General features: G+C 44.8%; 1 protein-coding gene across 4 annotated transcripts in view; it reads left to right on the top strand.

Moving 5' to 3' along the window:
• ZC3H13 (zinc finger CCCH-type containing 13) overlaps nt 1-21,653 on the top strand; it is a 50,367-nt gene extending 28,714 nt beyond the window's left edge. For all 4 annotated transcript variants that reach the window (XM_079969619.1, XM_079969618.1, XM_079969617.1 and 1 more), the window contains 14 exons: nt 1,228-1,385; nt 3,980-4,180; nt 5,412-5,582; nt 7,264-7,598; nt 8,632-9,099; nt 9,892-10,074; nt 11,042-11,519; nt 11,868-11,971; nt 13,665-14,672; nt 15,562-16,056; nt 17,290-17,439; nt 19,366-19,566; nt 20,354-20,517; nt 21,023-21,653. In XM_079969619.1, the coding sequence (XP_079825745.1) occupies nt 1,228-1,385; nt 3,980-4,180; nt 5,412-5,582; nt 7,264-7,598; nt 8,632-9,099; nt 9,892-10,074; nt 11,042-11,519; nt 11,868-11,971; nt 13,665-14,672; nt 15,562-16,056; nt 17,290-17,439; nt 19,366-19,566; nt 20,354-20,517; nt 21,023-21,190 (4,284 nt within the window). In that variant the 3' untranslated portion in view covers nt 21,191-21,653. The remainder of the gene's footprint in view (nt 1-1,227; nt 1,386-3,979; nt 4,181-5,411; nt 5,583-7,263; nt 7,599-8,631; nt 9,100-9,891; nt 10,075-11,041; nt 11,520-11,867; nt 11,972-13,664; nt 14,673-15,561; nt 16,057-17,289; nt 17,440-19,365; nt 19,567-20,353; nt 20,518-21,022) is intronic.
• The last annotated feature ends 790 nt before the right edge of the window (nt 21,654-22,443 follow it).

The raw sequence follows: 22,443 nt of genomic DNA, 5'->3' as shown, positions 1-22,443 counted from the left end.
ACCAGAATTCAAAAGCATCAATTCTTCGGCGATCAGCCTTCTTTATGGTCCAGCTTTCACTTTCACAGAAACAGTTACGTATACATAAACACCTCTCTGCCTGGGTACATCACTTCTAGTTCACACAGAGAAGCTGTTTTTAAATGTCCATAGCGATGAAGGTGAGAAATGCCCAGAGACATCTGTGGAGACAATGATAATTTAATACAGCTGGGATTGAGCACAGATGTGGCCATTCCTCCTCAAAATAAAAAGGGTGGGATGCAAAGGAAGAAAAGTTGAAGAAAACTGGCAAATGGTGAACGAGATACTTAATGAACATGGAATACTGACTGATTCTTTGATGGGGCAGTGGGGAATGAATGAAATTGAGTGGCTGGAGCCGTAAGCACTCCGCACTGGAACATGAGTGAAATGAAGTGCAGTCAGACCACACAGAGCTCTCTTTGTTAAACCAGTAGTTGGGGGTGATCTAGATTAGCAATGGGGAACCTGTGGCCCTTGATGTTGGATTTCAAGAAACATCAGCGCTAGCCAGCTTGGTTGGTGGTCAGGGATGATGGGGGATATAGTGCAGCCAATATCTAGAATACCACAAGTTGCCCAGCCCTGCTTTGTGGACCCAATACCAAATATGAAGTGCCTGTAGCCCAAACTAACACCCACCCGTAAACAAGAGGAAGGTAAAGGGTAAAGGGACCCCTGACCATTAGATCCAGTCATGGCCGACTCTGGGGTTGCAGCGCTCATCTTGCTTTATTGGCCGAGGGAGCCAGCGTACAGCTTCCAGGTCATGTGGCCAGCATGACTAAGCCACTTCTGGCGAACCAGAGCAGCGCACGGAAACTCCGTTTACCTTCCCGCCAGAGCGGTACCTATTTATCTACTTGCACTTTGACGTGCTTTCGAACTGCTAGGTTGGCAGGAGCAGGGACCGAGTAACGGGAGCTCACCCCGTTGCAGGAATTCGAACCGCTGACCTTCTGATCGGCAAGCCCTAGGCTCTGTGGTTTAACCCACAGCGCCACCTGCGTCCCATCCAAGAGGAAGGTATTTGCCGATTAAACCCCAAAGTTTGCTGAACACAGCCTGGCTGGAAGAGGAAAGAAAGAAATGGAGCAGAAAATCTGAACAGAAGCATTCCACATTACGACTTTTTGTTGCTGGACCCGTAGCAATGTAAAGCAAATTGGGGCATTAACAAATTTATTGTTTCCCTTTGTTAAGATTTCTCCAGAGGCTGTTGGGTCAAAATTATGCTCACCTTCAGCCAGAAAATCTAGCAAATCTCCAAAACTGCGATCAAGCCCCAAATCTTCCTCTTCAACCGCTAAGAGGGAGAAAAAGACTTCTGCAGTTTCTTCACCCCTCTTGGACCAACAGAGGTTAGTATATATGCATGTTTGGTAAAAGAAAATGTGTGTTATTCCTTGAGTGGTGGTGTGGCCTAAAATTTGTTGAAGGGGATGGATGGTGCTGGTTGTTTATCTTAGCCAGAGCTCCCTGAGTATTAGAGGAAAAAGTGCTTTGCGTTTTTTTCTACAATCAAGTGGTAGATAATTTTTATGACATGAATAAACAACATTTATGTCATTTGAAATTTGTTAAGCTTCAAATAACATCTGCAGTAATAAATACCTTGAATTGTTGTTGTGGATAGAATGGGATGACCTTTTGCTGACATAACATGCAAGCATAGTTCATTTTCTTTATCCAAAGTTAAGAATTATTCCTAGGTATCTCAACCATAATTCAGACTGACTGCAAACCAAGCTACAGAACCCTGCTTTGCAGTGTGTTCGCAAAGTGTGATTTTCATTGTCTGCACCAATCAAAGCATGCTTAAAGCAACTTCGCCACCTCTAACTTCTGCTTGCAAGGTGGCAAACAGGTCTCCCTGCAGATTCTCAGTGGATTGAGATTTCTCTCAGCAGTTTAAATGGTTGTTTCACTGTTCTTAACCAAGGATGAAGTAACAAAACCAAGTTTTATGTCAACTGTTGTTTAAAAAGTTCATGAGAATAAATGTAAAATTATTCGTAAAAATCAAATAATTTCTCTTGGCTTCAAAGGAAAGAAATGTTGGAAATTATAATCAAAACATTAGAGATGACATGGGATAATTATGTAATCTAATGGATTGATTTTTGTGTATCTTAATCTGCTTTATGATCTTTTTGAACAATGATGAAATGTAAATAATCAACTTTTGGATTGGGGCAACTGTCTAAAATGTTTTCAATGGTTCTAATTTTGGTTCCTGTTTTGTTTTTGTTGGGTTGGTATTGGTTAAATGTTTAGTTTGGGTAGGTGGTTATTATCATTGAGTATAATTGTAAATTGTTTATTATTTTTTGTTATTGGATTCTGTTGCTTTATTGGTTTCTGTTGGTTTGTTTGATGCTTGTATAGGATATTTTGTTTTTTTAAAGTTTGATGTTTTGTTGTGTTTTTATATATGTTGTAAGCTGCCCAGAGTGGCTGGGGAAACCCAGCCAGATGGGCGAGATATAAATTTTATTATTATTATTAAATCAAATCTGGTATGCTTTCTGTTTCTAGTCTTTGAAATAATACTTTGTTACTCTGTATAGTCGTTCCTCCGCTTACGTATCCCTCTGGATACATAAACTTCGGGATGCAAATGCAGCAAACCCCGAAGTATTTTTCTGGGTTTTGCCATATGCGCAAAAGCGCCTTACACACCGTGCGCAAGCGCAGAAGCAGTCCTCCAGTTGCAGATTCCTTGGGATGCAGCAGGAACGGATCCGGAATGGATCCTGTTTGCAACCAGAGGTACCACTGTACTTGATTCTGTTCCAATTTGAATATGTACCTTCAGTAAAGGAACACTCACTCAATATCAGTTTACATTGTTAGGGGACCCAATGACATTTTTGCTCAGTTTTTAGCTGCAATACCAGTGCAGCTCTGTGCAACTGTAGCAGCCTCTTGGTGGCCCTGGACAAGCTTTTGTGTGCTCAGATTCACCAGATGGATTAGCCTCAATCACGTGTAGCAAGTTGATGCTGAGAAACATCTCTTGCTGTAGAGCAACCATCATGCAGAGCCGGCTGCATGAGGCTTCTGCATGGCAACCACATTGTGAGCAGCAGTCCTCCCTTTCAATGGCTACAGCAGACTTGGAGTGAGAATATATGGTGGTGGTTGTAGTTGCTTTGAAACTTTACGTATTTTTCGCCCTATAGGATGCACATTTTCCCCTCCAAAAATGAAGGGGAAATGTGTGTGCGTCCTATGGGGCGAATGCAGGCTTTCGCTGAAGCCTGGAGAGCAAGAGGGGTCGGTGCGCACCGACCCCTCTCGCTCTCCAGGCTTCAGGAAGCTCTGCGCAACCCTCAGAAGACAGGCTCCGAGGGTTGCGCAGAGCTGCCTGCAGTCCCGGGCTCAGCGCAGCTCTGCACGACCATCGGGAGCAGGGCGCGAAGTTCCGCCCGGCTCCCGGTGGCTGCGCAGAGCTGCCTGCAGTCCCGGGCTCAGCGCAGCTCTGCGCGGCCATTGGGAGCGGGGCGCGAAGTCCCGCCTGGCTCCCGGTGGCTGCGCAGAGCTGCCTGCAGTCCCGGGCTCAGCGCAGCTCTGCGCGGCCATTGGGAGCGGGGCACGAAGTCCCGCCCGGCTCCCGATGGCTGCGCAGAGCTGCCTGCAGTCCCGGGCTCAGCACACTTCTCCCCATCGCCAGCCCCACAGGCTCAGGGGACAGCGGGGAGGCGGAGTGCGCCTTCCTGCTGTTCCCCGACCTGGTTCTTCCAGACCGGGGGGGGGGGGGGAAATATTTTTTTTTCTTTATTTCCCCCCCAAAAAAACTAGGTGTGTCCTATGGGCCGGTGCGTCCTATGGGGCGCAAAATACGGTAACTTTCCCCCAGCCTTTTGGAGTGCAGCTCTAGTTCAGGTAGCATTTTGTGATTAAAGGCACATCAATTAACCCTTCCCACACTTGTTTTCTCAACCTGTTTTAGGAGTTCGAAAACTAACCACAGTAAAAAGAAAGGTCCTCGTACGCCTAGCCCTCCGCCGCCGATACAAGAAGACACGGCACAAGGAAAGAAACATAAGGAGAAACACAAAGCAAAAGAGCGGTTAGAAGAGAAGCCAAGGGAGGTGAAAGAGAGAGGCCGTGACTTTGAAAGACACAATAAAGAGAAAAAAGAGAAACAAAGGTATTTTTAATTTTTGTGTATAGTTGTTTGTCTAATTTTGCTACATCTGTAATTCGTAGACTACTAAACACTCAAGGGCTTATGTCCAGCTTGCCACCACTTAAGGCTTTTGATTTGTAGTCTGTTTATCTTTTCCTGATCACATGATACACTACAAGTTTTGGAACTTACTTGTTGCTATCTGAAGGTGAGCAAACAACACCTGAAATCCAGAAATGGAAGGCAGTCTTCAACAAGGCCCACCTTAGCTAAGTGATGACCATTTGCAGCACATATGGCATTTCTTCCTGGTTCCCTTCTTTATTTACAATTGGATAGGAATTGAGCTTCACTTGGCTTGTTCATCATCTCCCATGGCTGCCAAGCTTCGAGAGAGCAGCAAAAATACCAGACCTCGGTCTCATCAGCTAGGATATCGCTGTACTGATGACACTAAACCTTGGGTGGCCCTCAGGTGGTTGGCATAGTGGAACTTGGAGGTCCTCAGAGGGAGACCATTTTCAGGAGGTTGCCAGCAGCTACTTAGTGCCGCCATCCCCCAAACTGGATGGCAGCTCCATAGATACCTGCCAGGTCTAACAGTTCTCACCAGTGCATTATCGAAGGACTGCAAAAAGCTCTGAGAAGGGTGCAAGTTCATCTCTAGCCAAAGACATGCTGACCAAAGCCGCAAGCAGTCTCCATGTCGTTGTTGTTAATGATGTTGTTGTTTAGTCGTTTAGTCGTGTCCGACTCTTCGTGACCCCATGGACCAGAGCACACCAGGCACTCCTGTCTTCCACTGCCTCCCGCAGTTTGGTCAAACTCATGCAGTAGCTTCGAGAACACTGTCCAGCCATCTCGTCCTCTGCCATCCCCTTCTCCTTGTGCCCTTCATCTTTCCCAACATCAGGGTCTTTTCCAGGGAGTTTTCTGTTCTCATGAGGTGGCCAAAGTATTGGAGCCTCAGCTTCAGGATCTGTCCTTCCAGTGAGCACTCAGGGCTGATTTCCTTCAGAATGGAGAGGTTTGATCTTCTTGCAGTCCATGGAACTCTCAGGAGTCTCCTCCAGCACCATAATTCAAAAGCATCAATTCTCCGACGATCAGCCTTCTTTATGTTCCAGCTCTCATTTCCATACATCACTACTGGGAAAACCATAGCTTTAACTATACGGACCTTTGTTGGCAAGGTGATGTCAAGGTGATGTTGTTGATACCATGTACCTATTGCTGTTTGTATATTCCTCAGAGATCCCTCAGAAAGTTCTCATAGACAGAGACGTTCGCCTAGTCCAGAAGAACAGTCTGGTAGTAATTCTTCTCTTTCAAGAGAATATTCTCCTACCACAAGGAGAAGGCAGACATCTTGGGCTCCAGCTAAATCCAGCAGCCATAAGCATTCCATTTCGCCATCTTGCAGGTAGAATAATTACTTATATAGATATGTTTGTTGAAATACCGAACTTGTGTAGTCCAAGATACTCTGATTACTGAAAATGGGACACTTTTACATCTACTAAACCTGGGACATGTTTACCTTTTACTGACCAAGCCACCAAACAGATTGGAATCCTGGGGCTCAGGCGTTCCACCGCTTTTCCCACATATTTGATTTAAGTTTCAACCAGGGGATTGTGGGCAAATCCTGTGGCAACTAGGGACATACATCTCTGCTTGCAGAGTGGTAGCTTTGTATAATAATGTGTGAAGGTGCTTAGGATTGACTCACTCTTGATGATTGATATTAAAATTGATACCTATACACTGTCTAGAAACCTGAAATCTAGAAAAAATTCAACCCTGGTTAACAGTCTAGAAATAATACATATATGTATCTTCATATGTGGGGTGTTAAATGTACAACAAAATGGTTGTTACACACAGTGTGTGGTACATTTGATACTCAAAACGTTCCAAGACACCCCATTTTGCAGAAAAGCCTGAAAAAATGATATCTAAAAAGTTTTTGCTATAACATGGGGTGTGGAAGGTCCTTTGTCCTACTTCCTCCAATAGCTAGTTAGGCTGATTTCCATGTTAGCGACAATATTGGTTGGTGTGATTTGATACACACATGCTCAGATTTGTTGCCAAAGGTATGCAAGTTCTGGCTCTGCGAACTCCCCAGGTGGTAAAACCATTTAGGATCTATACATAAGTTGTTTAGAGCTCTTGTGAGAAAGAGCCATGGCATTACTGTAGTACAATAATAATAGCCTGAGACTACTCAAACGCTTCTAAAAAGGTCAGAAAATGGAGCGTCATCTCACCCACTTAAACATGAACTGTACTCCATAATTGTTATATTAACTCCATTCCAGATAGAAGTCTGCAGTTTGTTTCTCATGCAGACTTATTGCTAGACAGTATTTAAAATACAGTGGTACCTCAGTTGTCAAATGTAATCTGTTCTGGAAGACAGTTTGACTTCTGAAACATTCAACAACGGAGGCTCAATGAACGGTCCTCAGAATCCATTGAGAAAATGGAGAAACACACCTCAGAAGGTGTTCGACTTCCGAGGCGCGTTCAGAAACGGAAGCACTTACTTCCGGGTTGGCGGTGTTCGAAAGCCGAAACATTTGGCTTTTGAGACGCTCGAAAACCGAGGTTCCACTGCAGTCCCTATCTGGAACATATATCTATACTTAGAGAATGCAAGCTGTCTGAATGCATCAGCTGCGGTTTTAGCAAGAAGCTAGCAGCTTAAAGTGGTAAACCCTAAGTCTCTGCATTATTAGTCATGTTACTCAGGATCAAAGTAGAACATCACATCTGAAATCATATTGTTACACACTATGGTTGTCTTTGAATCTCACACTGATGTTATTATATATTGCATAAAATGATTGTCAGAAAATTACTTGCCTTTCTGAGTCCACAACATTATCATTTTGGTCACAGTGTAAGCTAATTGCAAATTGACGGGCAGCATTGTTATGAAATTATATGTAAATATTATTTTGTGATCAGAGAGAAATATTTTGTAAATTTAGGCCAGTTGTATTGGATTCATTTTCATCAGTTGAAAGGCTGTTATATAAGGCTCAGGATGCTCATTCCACAGATTCCCCCCCCCCCTCTGATTTCTGTGTCTGCAGGTCTGCCTCACCACCAACTCAGCACCATTCTCCTGTGTCCTCAAGACATCACTCTTCCTCATCTCAGTCAGGTTCCTCCATTCAGAGACGTTCTCCTTCACCACGTCACAAAAGAACTCCTTCTCCCTCTTACAAAAGGACCGTTTCCCCACCTGTAGGCCGTTCCTCGTCTCCTTATCCTCACCGAACCTCACCTTCTCAGCAAAAACAGACCCCTTCAAGGCATCGTTCACCAGTGCGGGAGAGAAGCCGGCATGATCGTGAACGGATTTCACAGTCGCATGATCGTGAACGGATTTCACAGTCGCACGATCGACGCCACGAAAGGAGGGATGGTATGAATAGGGATAAGAATAAAAGCAAACTTTTTATTTGTAGTCTGTAAGAGCAGTTTTTTAAAGTTACAAGAGGCCAGGCATTATTTCTCCCAAGAGTTGTTAAACTCAAATATTGAATTGCTGGCTGCTGTATTAACTACAAAAGACAGCATTACTAGCATCATCAAGCTTATTGAGAAAAGTTAATGGGGTTGTTGATCTAACTCCTGTCCCGGGAGTTAATAATAAGCCATTAGTAAATCTTTTGGAATAAAAGAGCTTGCTGGGGAAGAAAACGAATATGCTGCAGCAAAGGGAAGTTACTGCTCATCACCTTTCTAGAATTATTTGAGGGTGTTAACAACGGTGTGATCAGTGAACATTTTATACCCTGGTTTTTCAAAAGCCTTTGCAACTCTTGTCTCTATGCAAAAACTCCTGTGGAAATTCAGTAGGAATGCCATAAATGGAAATCACTTTTTTATTATTGATAGCTGGTTAAAGATAGGAGGCTGATGGGCCTAAATTAGTCACATCGGTGAAAGCCTGAGCAGATTCAGAATGACTTCTCTGAAGTGGCACAAGAGTAGAATGGCAGAAGAGAAGCAGGATGAGTGCAAAATGATAAAACAAAAACAAAACTTTGTACAAATCAGCAGTCTTTGGAAACCATAATGTAAAATTCCTGTGAACAGAGCTCAGTGTGTTGCAGGATAAGGGAGCTGGAATGCAGTGTTTTTTGTTTTTAAATATGTTTAAAATGTGTTTTGCCACAACAGCTTGATTGATCGCATTAGATATATATCAAGCTTTGCCTGGAGTATTGAACAAAATACACATTAGCCCCCTCCAAAAGAGATGGAGAGAGTTTGTGTGACTTTTCGTTTAAGAAGCATAGGTGTCTTAAGGCATTGGATGGGCACCACCATCACCCTTTAAAAATGTCACTCTGCTTCCAGCGTTTCTTGTAGTTTTAATAGATTGCAGTTTGATATTAGGACTGTTTGTGCAATTGACTGTTCAACTGCAGGTGTGCTAAATTCACTTTCAGAGACGAGAGGAAAAAGGGGAAGAGAGAGAGACACTCGAGAGGAACGTGACTATGACCAAGAACAGAGCACTCCCCGGGATCACAGAGACGATCGAGAATCGAGGGATGGGCGGGATGGGCGGGATCGAAGGGAAACCAGGGATAACAGAGACCGTAGGGATTTAAGAGAATCTCGAGACACCCGGGACTCACGGGACACAAGGGGCTGTAGCAGAGACAATAAAGAAGGTCGCGATCAGAGAGACTTGCGTTCTGCACGGGACACCCATGACTACAGAGACCGCGAGTGCCGAGACTCCCATAAAAAGGAAGAGCAGTATTTGGAGGAATCACGTAGCTATGGAAGAACCCATGGCAGAGAAGAGAGCTCTCGTTCCGAAACGAGGACAGACTCGAGAAGTGAGAGTAGAAATGAATCTAGAACTTCTGGAAGAAGTAGAGGAAGAGGACCTGAATTATCGGACAAAGGTATAATAAATGAAATGCTGGGGTTTTGTTGCATGGTTCAGAGGCAAATTTCATTAAAGTTGAACTTCACTAAATCTCCTTTCACCATTAAAATTCTGACGGCCTTCTGCCCCATTTACGAACTACAGACACCATCCTGTTTAATTTATCTGCAACCTTGTGGGTATTCCAAAGAGTTAGGAAATACTAAGGAGCAGATGGGCAGTGGGAAGGTAGAAATCCACTTGATTGTTTCCTTTTTAATAAGCATTTGCTTTTATGTGTTAAGAGATCTAATGTTAGACTGTATTTTTCTACATCGCCACTCTGATCCTTTCCACCTCTGCTTCACGTGATTGCCCCTTTCACAAAAGATTTCTTACCCAGCAGGTAAACTATCAAGTTTAGGGGATACAATTTTAATTCACCAGTGTACCTACTGAGAAAATAACAGTCTGGTAGTGGAACTCAACAGGGTTGTCCCACTTGTGCAGCAGACTTCTGCTCATGCAAATAGGATTGCCCTGTCGTCTCCTCCCTCCTTTCCTGTCCTGGACTCCAGATCCATTTCAGGGGGTTACAAGACACTGCAGCATATTTAGAGAGTCACAGGAGGCTACAGTGCAAGGAGAGGAAGGGGAAGTAACTGCTGAGTCCGCCGGCACAACACTGGCTCTCACCATGCATGTATTTTTAACTTAAAACTAATTATAAACTTTTTTAGATTATAAAAAGGGTTTTAGCGATCCTGTAACCTTTCAGCACGGCAGCAGGCCATCTCCCTGTGCTTTTCTACATGTCTGTTTTCATTAGGTAGTCGAGGAGCAAGGGGATCTCAGGTCGACAGCCACAACACCAGCAGCAGTTACCACGACAGCTGGGAATCTCGGAGCAGTTATCCCGACAGGGATCGCTACGAAAACCGTGAACACACGAGGGATTCTTCCTTTGAAAGAAGGCATGGGGAAAGGGACAAGCGCGACAACAGAGAGAGAGGTAGGCGCTGTTTATACTTGTATCAGTAAGGAGCTGAAGCGGAACAGTTTCCTAAGAACAGTTATGCAGCAGGGAGAATGACTGTTAACAATTGAATAAAGAAGGAAATGGGCTCCCTGCATGAAAGAAAGGCAGGTAGAAAGGGTCTCCCCAGGGTGAGAGACTGGGAGAAGAAGTAGGCTCCCAGGTGGAATAGTCTTATCACCTCTGTATGTGGATAAATGACAGGGTATACATGATAGAAATATGCTGAAGGGCCTTACAGTGTGATGTAGTGATTAAGAGCGGTAGTCTCGTAATCTGGGGAACCGGGTTTGCGTCTCCGCTCCTCCACATGCAGCTGCTTGGTGACCTTGGGCCAGTCACACTTCTCTGAAGTCTCTCAGCCCCACTCACCTCACAGAGTGTTTGTTGTGGGGGAGGAAGGGAAAGGAGAATGTTAGCCGCTTTGAGACTCCTTAAAGGGAGTGAAAGGCGGGATATCAAATCCAAACTCCTCTTCTTCTTACAGGTTTTTTCCCCTCTTTTCTCTTGCTTTTTTATCTTTTGACTTTTTAAATATTCTTATTCCGTAGACTAGTTTGATTTTTACTGTATTTTATCTTGAAAATTGTTAATAAAACATTTTTTGGGGGGGGAAGGGAGGAAATGGACTGACTGTGGTCCTCCTGCTACTTCAGCAAACATATTAGTTGTTAACTAGTTTGGTAACTTGGGCCAATATTAGAAGCCCAAAGTATTAGAAGCACCACTGTTTGGCTGATCAGTGGTGCCTGCAAATCCAATGTCAGGTGTAGGGTAGATGTAGGGCGCTTTGGCTTGGCCAAAGTGCCCTTATGTGACCAGTGGGGAAGCCTGCCAGACTCATGGGCTGGAGGTTCCCTTCTGCAGGAATACACAAATAATTAGCTGGATGTTGAAGTCTGTCTGTTTATGCAGGGAAACGAAACCTGTTTTATCATTTCAGATCCGAGACCAAGCTCGCCAGTACGACACCAGGGAAGGAACGATGACGTCGAACGTGATGAAAGAATAGAAGAGCGAAGGGGAGATAGGGGTGAAGACCGAAGAGATGAAAGACAGAGGGAGAGGGAGAGAGAGCGCGAACGCGAGCGAGAAAGGGAGCGCGAGAGAGAAGCTGAACGTGAACGTGCCCGTGAACGAGAACGCGAGAGAGAAAGGGATAATAAAGACAGGGAACGGGACAGGGATCACGACAGAGAAAGGGAGAGGGAGAGGGAAAGAGAGAGGGAGCGAGAACGGGAGCGAGAAAGGGAAAGGGAACGAGAGCGTGAAAGAGAGAGAGGGCGTGAAAGAGAGAAGGAAAGGGAGCGCCAGAGAGAGTGGGAGGACAAGGAGAGAGGAAGAGAAGAACGCAGAGACAAAAGAGAAGACATCCGGGAAGAAAGGGCCACACGAGATAGCCGCGAAGAGAGGAAGTCAAAGTAAGTTTGGTTTTTAAAAGAAAATGAACTGATATTTAGAATGGCCAGTTTGGCAGCACCAGACGGCAAAAGGACTAAATGCCTCTATGGTTAGGCCTGCAAAAGGATAATTGATTGGGGATACATTGAAGGTTCATATGCCATATGGTTAAAAAATTTTTTTTTTAAAGAAGACTGATCCCTTGTAAAATTTTTATCTCATAGAATGGTATAGTTGGAAGGGACCCCCATAGGTCATGTAGTGCAATTCGCTGCAATTTGTTACAGTTCTGTTTGTTTTTATGGTGAAAGATGAGAGATTTCTTAGAAGTACATTAAATTTGATTGTGTTTTTTTGGCCTGATATAGAAAACGTCACAGAAATGAAAGTAGCCCCAGCCCTCGTAAATCACCTAAGCGCCGCCGTGAGCATTCACCTGATAGCGATGCCTATAACAGTGGAGAAGATCAGAGTAAGTGAAAGCATGCAGTCCCCATGCTAGATGCAGATTAGAAATGAACTGCTTTCATTTCGCAAGCAGAGATAGCAAAGGATGACTTAAAAGTATATGCCTTTGTATGTCAGTAAGTATTTTATTGCTGAGTTGTATGTGCAAGGCTATCATTCTTGCAGAGATTTGCTTTCTTAAGTGAAGCATTTATCTTGCATTTTACATTTCAAAGTCCGTCCTATTTCTAATACTTACCTTCCCCTGCCCATTTTTGAGGCACTTTACCATGATCATAAAGATGTGAAAATGTCAGAGCTTTTGCAGATTACCGTATTTTTCGTCCCATAGGACGCTCCGTCCCATAGGACGCACCTACTTTTTTGGGGGGGGGAATAAAGGAAAAAAATTTCCCTTTATTTCCCCCCCAAAACCAAGTCGGGGAACAGTGGGATGGCGCTGCGCCTCCCCGCTGTCCCCCGAGCTTGTGGGGCTGGCCGATGTCTGTCCGGCGCGCGGGGCGGTCTGCTTCAGGGCGTCACACGCGCCGGGCGGCAGGCTGCTATCCGCAGCGTGGGGAGCCCTGCGGGGAACTCCTGCAGGGCTCCCCACGCTGCGGATGTCTGTCCGGCGCGTGGGGCGCTCTGCTTCAGGGCGTCCCGCCCGCCGGGCGGCAGGCTGCGGACACCTGCGCGAAGCACGGGGCGTCCTCCAAAGGGCGCCCCGTGCTCCGCGCTGCCGGCTGCCGCCAGCAAGCCCTGCTAGCCGGGGGGGGGGGGAGTTCCCCCGGGCGCGCAAGGCTTGTGGACACCTGCGCGAAGCACGGGGCGTCCTCCAAAGGGCGCCCCTTGCTCCGCGCTGCAGGCTGCCGCCCGCAAGCCGTGCGCGCCCGGGGGGAGTTCCCCCGGGCACGCAAGGCTTGCGGATAGCTTCCTGGAGCCTGGAGAGCGAGAGGTGTTGGTGCGCACCGATGCCTCTCGCTCTCCAGGCTTCAGCGAAAGCCTGCATTCACCCCATAGGACGCACACATATTTCCCCTTCATTTTTGGAGGGGAAAAAGTGTGTCCTATAGGGCGAAAAATACGGTAGCTAAAAACATGAGTGGAACTTGAAAAAACAATGAAGGCTGAGTTAATTAACAGTGGCGATTAACATGTCAGCCTGCAAGTTCTCCTTGACTGTTGGCTGTGCGATCACAAAACTCCAAAAATTAGAACTTAATCTAATTTACCATGTTTAATGTACTTGTATTTAGTAAACAAAGCTAATTATTTTGAAACTGCCAGACTTTCCTCATGCTGTAATTGAAATTGTTATCCATTCTTTGCGGATTAGCTTATGAAACAGAAAATGTTCTGGTTTAAAAAGTCAGAAACATTTTCACCAAAAGTACATCACTGATGTTAAATGTGCAGTCTGGCCAAAGATATTCTAGAGTATCCTTCTTTACTTTCAGGTGGTATTTATAGGATAAGGAAACGGTGTATATGTATTGATGGCGGTTTTCTTATGAGCATCTTTCATGTCAAATGTGCTTGTGGTTGTTTTTTTTTAAAAAATGGGCATTTAAAAATGTAACCGACAACGGACATACAAGGAATTGTGTCCCTTAATGTTGGATATGTGCAGGCCACTTAGTTGTGACCTAAGCGAGACAATCAGATGTAAGGGCCTGTTGAGAAAAGAAGTGTCATGACATATTTTTCATCTTTCACAGACGAAAAACGCAGATTACTGAGCCAGGTTGTTCGACCTCAGGAATCGCGCTCACTTAGTCCTACGCACCTTTCAGAAGACAAGCAGAGCCGGTGGAAAGACAGCGACCGAAAGCCGGAGAGAAAGAACAGCTCCAGACACTATGAGGAAAGTGATTTCAAGGAGCGGAGTTCCTCTTCTGGGGACAAACAGCGAGAGCAGCGGGAGACCAACGAAAGTTCAAGGAGCCGTGTGCAAGAAAACATAAGCAACCGGGCTTCTGAAGAACGAGAGGCTGCTGACCATGCGCACGAAGATAAGAAAAAAGTTAAAATACAGAAGAAGGCCACAAAGAAGAAGAAAGAAGATGACGTTGCGCTGGAGCGCTTTGTTAGCGAGCCGGCTCCAGAGAAAGCCCAGGTCTTTTCTCCCAAGAAAGCACAGAAAAAGAAGAGCACTGAAAAGAAGCGCAAAAGATCAAAAGGAGATTCTGAGGCTTCTGATGAGGACAGCGGCCCACACCAGAAAAAGAAAAAAGGCCCAAGGACACCACCGGTAACCACCAGAGAGGAGCTGGTGGAAGCAGTGCCTGAGAAATCTGTGGTCGTAGAAGCTGCGCCCAAGAGAGAGGACACAACGTTTAGCGACTGGTCGGATGAGGATGTTCCAGAGCGTGGGGAAAGTATTCTGGAGAGAAGTTCTGAGGAGCCCCACAGAACTAGCCATCGCGCAAGGACTGAAGCCGTGGAGCCCCCTCACGTGGTTGAGGAGCCCCCTCACCATAAACCTACGGAAGAGAAGAGAAGCAGCAGTCTTTGTAGCAATCGGAGCCGTACCTCCAGTCGACTTCGCTCGCCCTCCAATGATTCTGCACATCGTAGCGGAGATGACCAGGCCGGCATTAAGAAGATCCTGCATAGCAGCGCCGGCGACAGAGAGAGAGAGAGGAGGTGTCTAGAAATTGCCGGAGAGCGCAAGTCGAGAATTGATCAACTAAAACGAGGGGTTCCCAGCCGCAGCACCTCTTCAGGTAGTTCCACTTGTGTTCTTTGCTTGCACAAGCTGCCTCTGCCCGCTTTTTCCTCATAATACCTCAGACCTTTGCTAAGCATCAGCCAACATCAGGGAGAGGCTGCAATGGGGAGAGGATCAGGAAAGTTGCTGGCTTCCGCTTACCCAAGTGTTGTATGCATTTCATAATCTTTAGCCTCATAAAACAATTCCCTTTCATTGTTTGAAGGTTGGTTGTTGGTTTATGATTTTCCTGATGCGACGGCCTCTTTAAGTTTTGAAATTGATTTGTAGACTTCGTTATTGTCTTCATTAATTGCGTGAATTTGGACTCAAGAAGCACCCGTGGCGGCTTTCAGTTTAAAATGGCATCATAAAACAATAAACAAACCATGATGCCTTTTCTAACCATGGAACATCTTTAGATGTTCAATGGCAACTGCTTAGATCCTTAGTAGTGTCACCTTCCTGTATTCTAAGGCGGTACTATCACAAATATATTCTGCCCTTGCTGGTTGGGGATAAATATTTTATTTTGACAAAAATGTGGGAAGGTGTAACGATGCATCTTCAGAGCAGAAGCATCCAGACTTTCTGCTTTCCACGAACCCTTCCCAGATTGACTCATTTGCTGACGGAGTTTTTCCTGTCTGCCAAAGAAACAGTGAATTGTAGGGGTGGGGGTCTGGGCACCTAGGATCATACCCTAGTTTGTAAAGCAGCACTTAAACCACAGTTTCCTAGCGTGGACATCAGGGGAAACCGTGTTCTAACAAACCAGAATATCACCTTCAAAGGGGAAGAGCAAGAAGAGAGCTGGCGGAACATTGCTTATTCTCAGCCAAGCTCTGTTAGGTGTGTAGTCCGTGTACAACATAGTCATGCACCTGCTTAACACTTTTATCCAGATCGACAGGATTCAAGGAGCCACAGTTCCAGGCGAAGTTCTCCTGAATCGGATCGCCAAGGTCATTCCAGATCTGGGTCCTTTGATAGCAGGGAAAGGGTGCAGGAGAGAGACAGGCATGAGCACGATCGTGAACGGGACCGACGAGACGTGAGGCAGAGAGATTGGGACCGAGATACAGCCAAAGACTGGTTAAGGAACAGAGAGCGGGACAGAATTCGCGAACGAGAGAGACAGCGGGAAAAGCGAAGGGATACAGATCGTGAAAAGGAGAGGCTACTCCTGGAGAATCCTGAGAGAGATCGAGGTGCCAATATTTCCTCTCAAGCAGAGTTATCCAAACACAGTGAAACAAAACCGGGCAAGGAGCATCCAGAATTTGAGGTGATCTATTTGGACTCTACCTCCCTCGAGAAGGAAAGGCTAGATAAAGACTTGGGACCTTTGCAAGGATTCGAAGATGGGGTTGAAGCTGAGAAAGTGGAACATTTAGAAGGTGATGTATTATCGGTCTGTTTTTGCTGTCCAAATACCCGAATGAATCTTCTTGATGGAGAATTGAGTGTTTCATCATCTTCTTGTTTGAGGGTTCTGATCTTGGGTCCAATTCACAACACCATCTCAGCAGTGTAGCCAGAGCCCTGAACAGTATAGATGCCTCTAGAAGAGTGTGTTTGACTCTTCTTCCATGATCTCCAATGCAAATCATTCTCATTCATTCTCTCTCTCTCTCTCTCTCTCACACACACACAGTTGCTCTAATAGGATTGGGGAGGGACATGGGCATTATCTGCATCCTCTGTGCCCTGCCTCCTAGAGCCAATTGCAGTGAGGAGTTTATGCCAAGGGAAAGAGACAGGAGGAAAAGGTTGCAACATATTTCTCTTCAAACACTGTTTCCCTGCTAACAAGTAAGGTAAAGGTAAAGGGACCCCTGACCATTGGGTCCTGTCGTGACCAACTCTGGGGTTGCGGCGCTCATCTCGCTTTATTGGCCGAGGGAGCCGGCATACAGCTTCCGAGTCATGTGGCTAGCATGACTAAGCTGCTTCTGGCAAACCAGAGCAGCGCACGGAAATGCCGTTTACCTTCCCGCCAGAGTGGTACTTATTTATCTACTTGCACTTTGACGTGCTTTCGAACTGCTAAGTTAGCAGGAGCAGGGACCGAACAACGGGAGCTCACCCCATCGTGCGGATTCAAACCGCCGACCTTCTGATCGGCAAGTCCTAGGCTCTGTGGTTTAATCCACAGCGCCACCTGCGTCCCTAACAAGAACAGTAGGAGATCCTAATCTCATCTCCTGCAGCATGTTCAGTTGGCGCTTAAAATGACAACAAAGATGTGTATTTAGTATGGAAAGTTTCTTGTTAAAACTCTTAACCAAATGGGTTTTAAAAAGTCTTCCCAAATATAATATGCAGCTCACATTTGGTTTGGATCCAAAAACTGCTATCTGCTCACACCGAGGGGTGATCTCTGGTTTTTGCCCTTTGTGCTTCAGCCACCCACATCCCATGCCATTTCAAAGAGGGGCCCAAGACTCTGGAGCATTTTGTGGGGGGTGGGTAGAGAGAGATAGGCAGCTTTAGTGGGATCACTTTTCTATAAATTGAACTGGACTCTCAGACATTAGAATCCAAGCCATGGAAGGTCTGCATTTCATTGATGTTGGTATAGGTGAGCTTGAAAGTTCAAATAGATATCTTTTGGCACTGTTCTTCTGTAGGTGGAGATGATGAAGTCAAAATAGATGATATGCAGTCAATGGGATCCGGTGCCGGAGAATATGAACCAATTAGTGATGATGAACTGGATGAAATTTTGGCTGGTGATGCTGAAAAGAGGGAGGACCAACAGGATGAGGAGAAGATGCCAGGTGAGTTTTAGCAATCCCTTTTATGTCAGGCCTGTGTGAATTGAAATAAATGCAACCCTTTTGTTTTATGTCTACACAGCTTCTATGTATAGATAATCTGTACTCTGCAGCCTGCCTAATTTATACACATTAAATGAATGGCCTTCATTTTGTGGTTTTGCTTAATTCCACTTCTGTTAGTCACGGGAAAGGGGAGAGAAATTTCCCTGTTCTCTTAAGTTTTGTATCCCATCCAAATAACAGAATAACGTATCAGTTTCTGGTTTGTAAACAGCTCTTAAAGTACAGCTTCCTGGTCCAGATCATGGGAAACCATAGTTTTAAGAAGTCATGACTTCAGCACCAAAGCTGGGAACATGATGGGTGGGGAAAGGAAAGGAGCCGTTGTGGCGTAGAGGTTAGAGTATTGGACTAGGACCTTTAAGAGCAAGGTTTGAATCCCCACTCAGCCATGACGCTCACTGGGTGGCTTTGATCCCGTGACCATCTCCTACCTCATAGGGTGGTTGCGAGGATCAAATGTGGAGGAGAACCATTGATACCACCTTGAGATCCTTGGAAGGTAAAGCTGGTGTATAAATGTAATGAATAAATATGGATGCAGGACTTATTCCCAGTCTAATAAACCATTATTGGTTGCGATGTCTGAACCCAGCCAGATCCCACTTGAGCAAGTCACTGCCTCGCCTCCTAATCTGCATCACAGGGTTGCTGTAGAGATGATGAGGGGTAAAACTCTGTATGCCACCTTGAGCTCCTTGGAGAAAAGATGGGATATACAGTGGTGCCTCGCAAGACGAAAAACCCACTAGACGAAAGGGTTTTCCGTTTTGGAGGCGCTTCGCAAAACGAATTTCGTCTTGCGAGTTTTTCCGACTTTTTTTCCCTTTCCCCCCCTTTTTCTAAGCCGCTTATCCGCTAAGCTGATAAGCCGCTAAGCCGCTAATAGCGCTAATCCGCTAAGCCGTCAATGGGCTTGCTTCGCAAGACGAAAAAACCGCTAGACGAAGAGACTCGCGGAACGGATTCTTTTCGTCTTGCGAGGCACCACTGTAAATGCAACCGATAAGATAATAAGAAATAAGCTTAATAGCCAAGTGACTTGGAAAGAGTTAAAAATGTGCCATGATATTTTTTAAAAACCCCAAACTTTACTGTTTAACTTCTGTCCAATTATTAATTCTTGCCAGAGCCAGAATGAAGGAAAGTCTCTCTCAATGTTTCTCATCAAGGAAGAAACTCAAGAGATTCCTCTCTTCTCCTCTTCCATCCCCCTTTGCTAGAGAGTAGCTGGCAACTGTCACTTACTGTATTTTTCGCTCCATAAGACGCACCTAGTTTTTAGAGGAGGAAAGTGGGAAAGCCCCATTTTTGGGGGGAGCAGCTCACAGTTGTGCAGCTTCTTTTGCAAAGGGGAAAGGCCCATTTTTTGAGAATCAGCTCAAAGTTGTTGAGCTTCCTTTGCAAAGGGAAAAAATCCTGTTTTTATGGGGTTCAACTCACAGTTCTGCAGCTTCTTTAGGAAAGGAAAGGGAGCTGTTTCTATAGTTTCCAGACAGATAATCTAATCAGCCAGTCACATGTCACTGGGGAACCAAACAGCCTCTGTCTGCAGAACATTCAACAGTGGAGGCCTGGCCAAGGGGCCGGGGCCAGAAAGGGAGCCAGCGATCGACCACACATTCACTCCATAAGACGCACAGACATTTCCCCTTACTTTTTAGGAGGAAAAAAGTGTGTCTTATGGAGTGAAAAATACGGTAGTTTATTCAGAAATAGATGTCCTGTGAATTCCAGATTTCTAGCCATTTAAATGACTGTGGTATCCATTGTATGGTAATAAGTGAGAGACCATAATTTTTTTCAGCTCTGCCTTATATGTACTGTTGAGCGGAGGAATAACTTCTTTTTTGTGTGTGTTGTCAGATCCTGTGGATGTAATAGATGTAGACTGGTCTAGTCTAATGCCAAAGCAGCCCAAAGAGCCGCGAGAGCCCGGAGCTGCTCTTCTGAAATTTACTCCCGGCGCTGTTATGTTGAGAGTCGGCATTTCCAAACAACTCGCCGGCCCTTCACTCTTCACCAAAATTAAAGAAACATGCCAGAGAACAATAGAGAAACCTAAAGGTAATAATTGGCTTGCTGGATGTGTCCAAATGAAGCTAGAAAAAAAATCCAAGGATATTGTTAGTTTTGTATAGGTTGTATCAAATCAGCGGTTTGAAATATCCTTTCAAGTAGCAACATGCCCAAATAGGATGACGTGTGTAAGGGTTTTTTTGTATGTGTTGCTGCTCCTTTGAAATATTGAAACATTGCGCACAAGCCATCCAAGATCCTTGTAAGCGATATGGAAGGTAATATTTACTCTCACTGTAAAGTATCCCCAAGTGCAACATTTTAATTTTCTGTATAGGAGTGAAAAGCCACTGTTCACTTATCTGAGGGGGAAATAAAGGATCAGAGAAACTCTTGGGGTGTGGGCCAAACATAAGTTACCATATTTTTCGCTCTATAAGACGCACCAGACCACAAGACGCACCTAGTTTTTGGAGGAGGAAAATAAGAAAAAAAATCTGAATCTCAGAAGCCAGAAGAGCAAGAGGGATCGCTACGCAGTGAAAGCAGCAATCCCTCTTGCTGTTCTGGCTTCTGGGATAGCTGCGCAGCCTGCATTCGCTCCATAAGACACACACACATTTCCCCTTACTTTTTAGGAGGGGAAAAAGTGAGTCTTATAGAGCAAAAAATACGGTAGTCTCCTGATGACCCTAGTAATCAAATTTGGTGCTCCATCATTCACTTTAGTTACACACACTCTTCTCTTGACATAGCACAGCTGTATATTGGTGTCTTATCCATCATTTTACCAACGTTTTCTTAATATTATATTCTTCATGTTGCTTTTCTGTAGACGCCGAGAACTTGTTTGAACATGAATTTGGGGCCCTGAACATGGCTGCCCTGCTGCGAAAGGAAGAGCGATCTGGCCTGCTGTGTAATCTTGGTCCCTGTTGCAAGGCCCTGTGCTTTAGGAGAGACTCCGCAATCCGCAAGCAGCTAGTCAAAAATGAAAAGGCAAGTGCACCTAACAGGCCACTGCATCACAGAAACATGTGTTTAACACTCAGTAATTGCAAAGTGACTTGATCTTTTAACTTTGAAATTTGTTTCTATGGAATCATCTTTATAGGCATCTAAACCAACTTGACGCACCCTCCCCTTGTTTCATAAGCCGCCTAAGTTAGGTTTCTTCTGCAAATGGGTTTGGTACTTGTCCATATACCATTTTTCCCCCTTTTAAAAAGTGGCAGAAATTTAATTAATGACTGAACACTAGAGGCTTTTAAGACCTGATGACTTCTCACTTTAGTGGCTGTTTTAAGATGCTCTTCTCCCCTGAAATAATTCCAGATACCTGTGGAAATTATCATTTTTCAGACATACTGCTAAATGTTCCTTCAATAAACCAGGCATTGTTCATTAGCACTAGTTGTGTAGCATCTTTAAGTTCATAGAGTGACAGTGTCTGAACCCACCATGCAGCTGTGACTAACTTGGCAATTGTTCTCCATTCAAACAGGGCACAACCAAACAGACCTACACAAATCCTCCAGTAGTAGACAATGAGTTACTGCGGTTGAGTCTACGGTTGTTTAAACGCAAGACTGTTCGCCAAGTTTCTGGACAAGAAAAGACAGAGGACACTAAGCTTCCACAACCGTATATCCCAGAAATCTGCATGTCCTGAGCTGGTCGGTGTCTCTGGCCTTTTCACTGTTTGATAATAGTTGATGTTTCCATCTTTATTCCTGTGAAGAAGTATGTTTGTGCTAGAAGAGGAAAACACTTTCCATACGTACAGTGTGCATTACGAGATGGGATAACAAAGAAGGTTGTTAGTACAACAGTTCGAAGACCTTTCTGTTTGGTTCACTGCATGTTTTTAGTACATCTAACTACAGATCTTATTTAAGAACTCACTTGTATTTAAGTGTGTGAAGATGTCCATTTTTGGAGACTTGTTTTGTCTCCTGCTATTAAATTTTTAAGAAAAAACATGAGATTTTTTAAAAAGGCTTGTGTATAAAGTTTCTTCTGCAAAATTTTCTTATCAATGAGGTTTTTTACATTTAGTGCAAAGCTGTGCCTCGTTTAGTCTGTAGCATTCATGTCAAAAATACAACAACATAAAATCTTGTTTTCTCAATGTGTGAACATTGTACTGTTACCTTCATTTTTGGCTAGCATGATTTAGCTTCAGCAACACAGAAGCTAATCATGTGGTAGCTCTTTTTACAGATGATGAATGCGTTGCTTTTATAACCGTTGCTTCCGTCTTCCTAAGTGGAAACACTTCCCCAACCAAAGGTAAATTGTTTGCTTGGCTAGTAAAGAGACACACCTGTTCCAAGGAACAAGGGTTGTAAGAAATAACCCCTTGCTTCAGAATACGCGAAGTACAATGTAGATTTACCTGAGAATAACAATTCCCTTATAATGAAATTAGTTTATATACTAAAAATATAGAAATACATCTCCGCAAAACAGTCTTAAAGGGAGAACCCTGTTCTACTGAAGTGAATGGAAACATTCAGAATGATTAAATGGGATCAAGGGTGCAGTACAAATGTAACCTCCTTTGTGGGGTTTAAGATAAATCACATGGAGTTGTTGCTTATGACTGCTTCTCCCTATTTTGCCAGCTGAAGTGCTGATGTTTTAGGTTTTAGCAGTACATACCAACATTCGCAACATGGGGACGCGGGTGGCACTGTAGGTTAAACCACAGAGCCTAGGGCTTGCCGATCGGAAGGTCGTGGTTCGTATCCCCGCGACGGGGTGAGCTCCTGTTGCTCGGTCCCAGCTCCTGCCAACCTAGCAGTTCGAAAGCACGTCAAAGTGCAAGTAGATAAATAGGTACCGCTCCGGCGGGAAGGTAAACGGCGTTTCTGTGTGCTGCTCTGGTTCGCCAGAAGCAGCTTAGTCATGCTGGCCACATGA

This window comes from Podarcis cretensis, assembly GCF_951804945.1.
Source record: "Podarcis cretensis genome assembly, chromosome: 3".
Taxonomy (NCBI): domain Eukaryota; kingdom Metazoa; phylum Chordata; class Lepidosauria; order Squamata; family Lacertidae; genus Podarcis; species Podarcis cretensis.
Note: the sequence above shows the minus strand (reverse complement) of the source record. Positions and strands in the feature narration are given on the sequence as shown.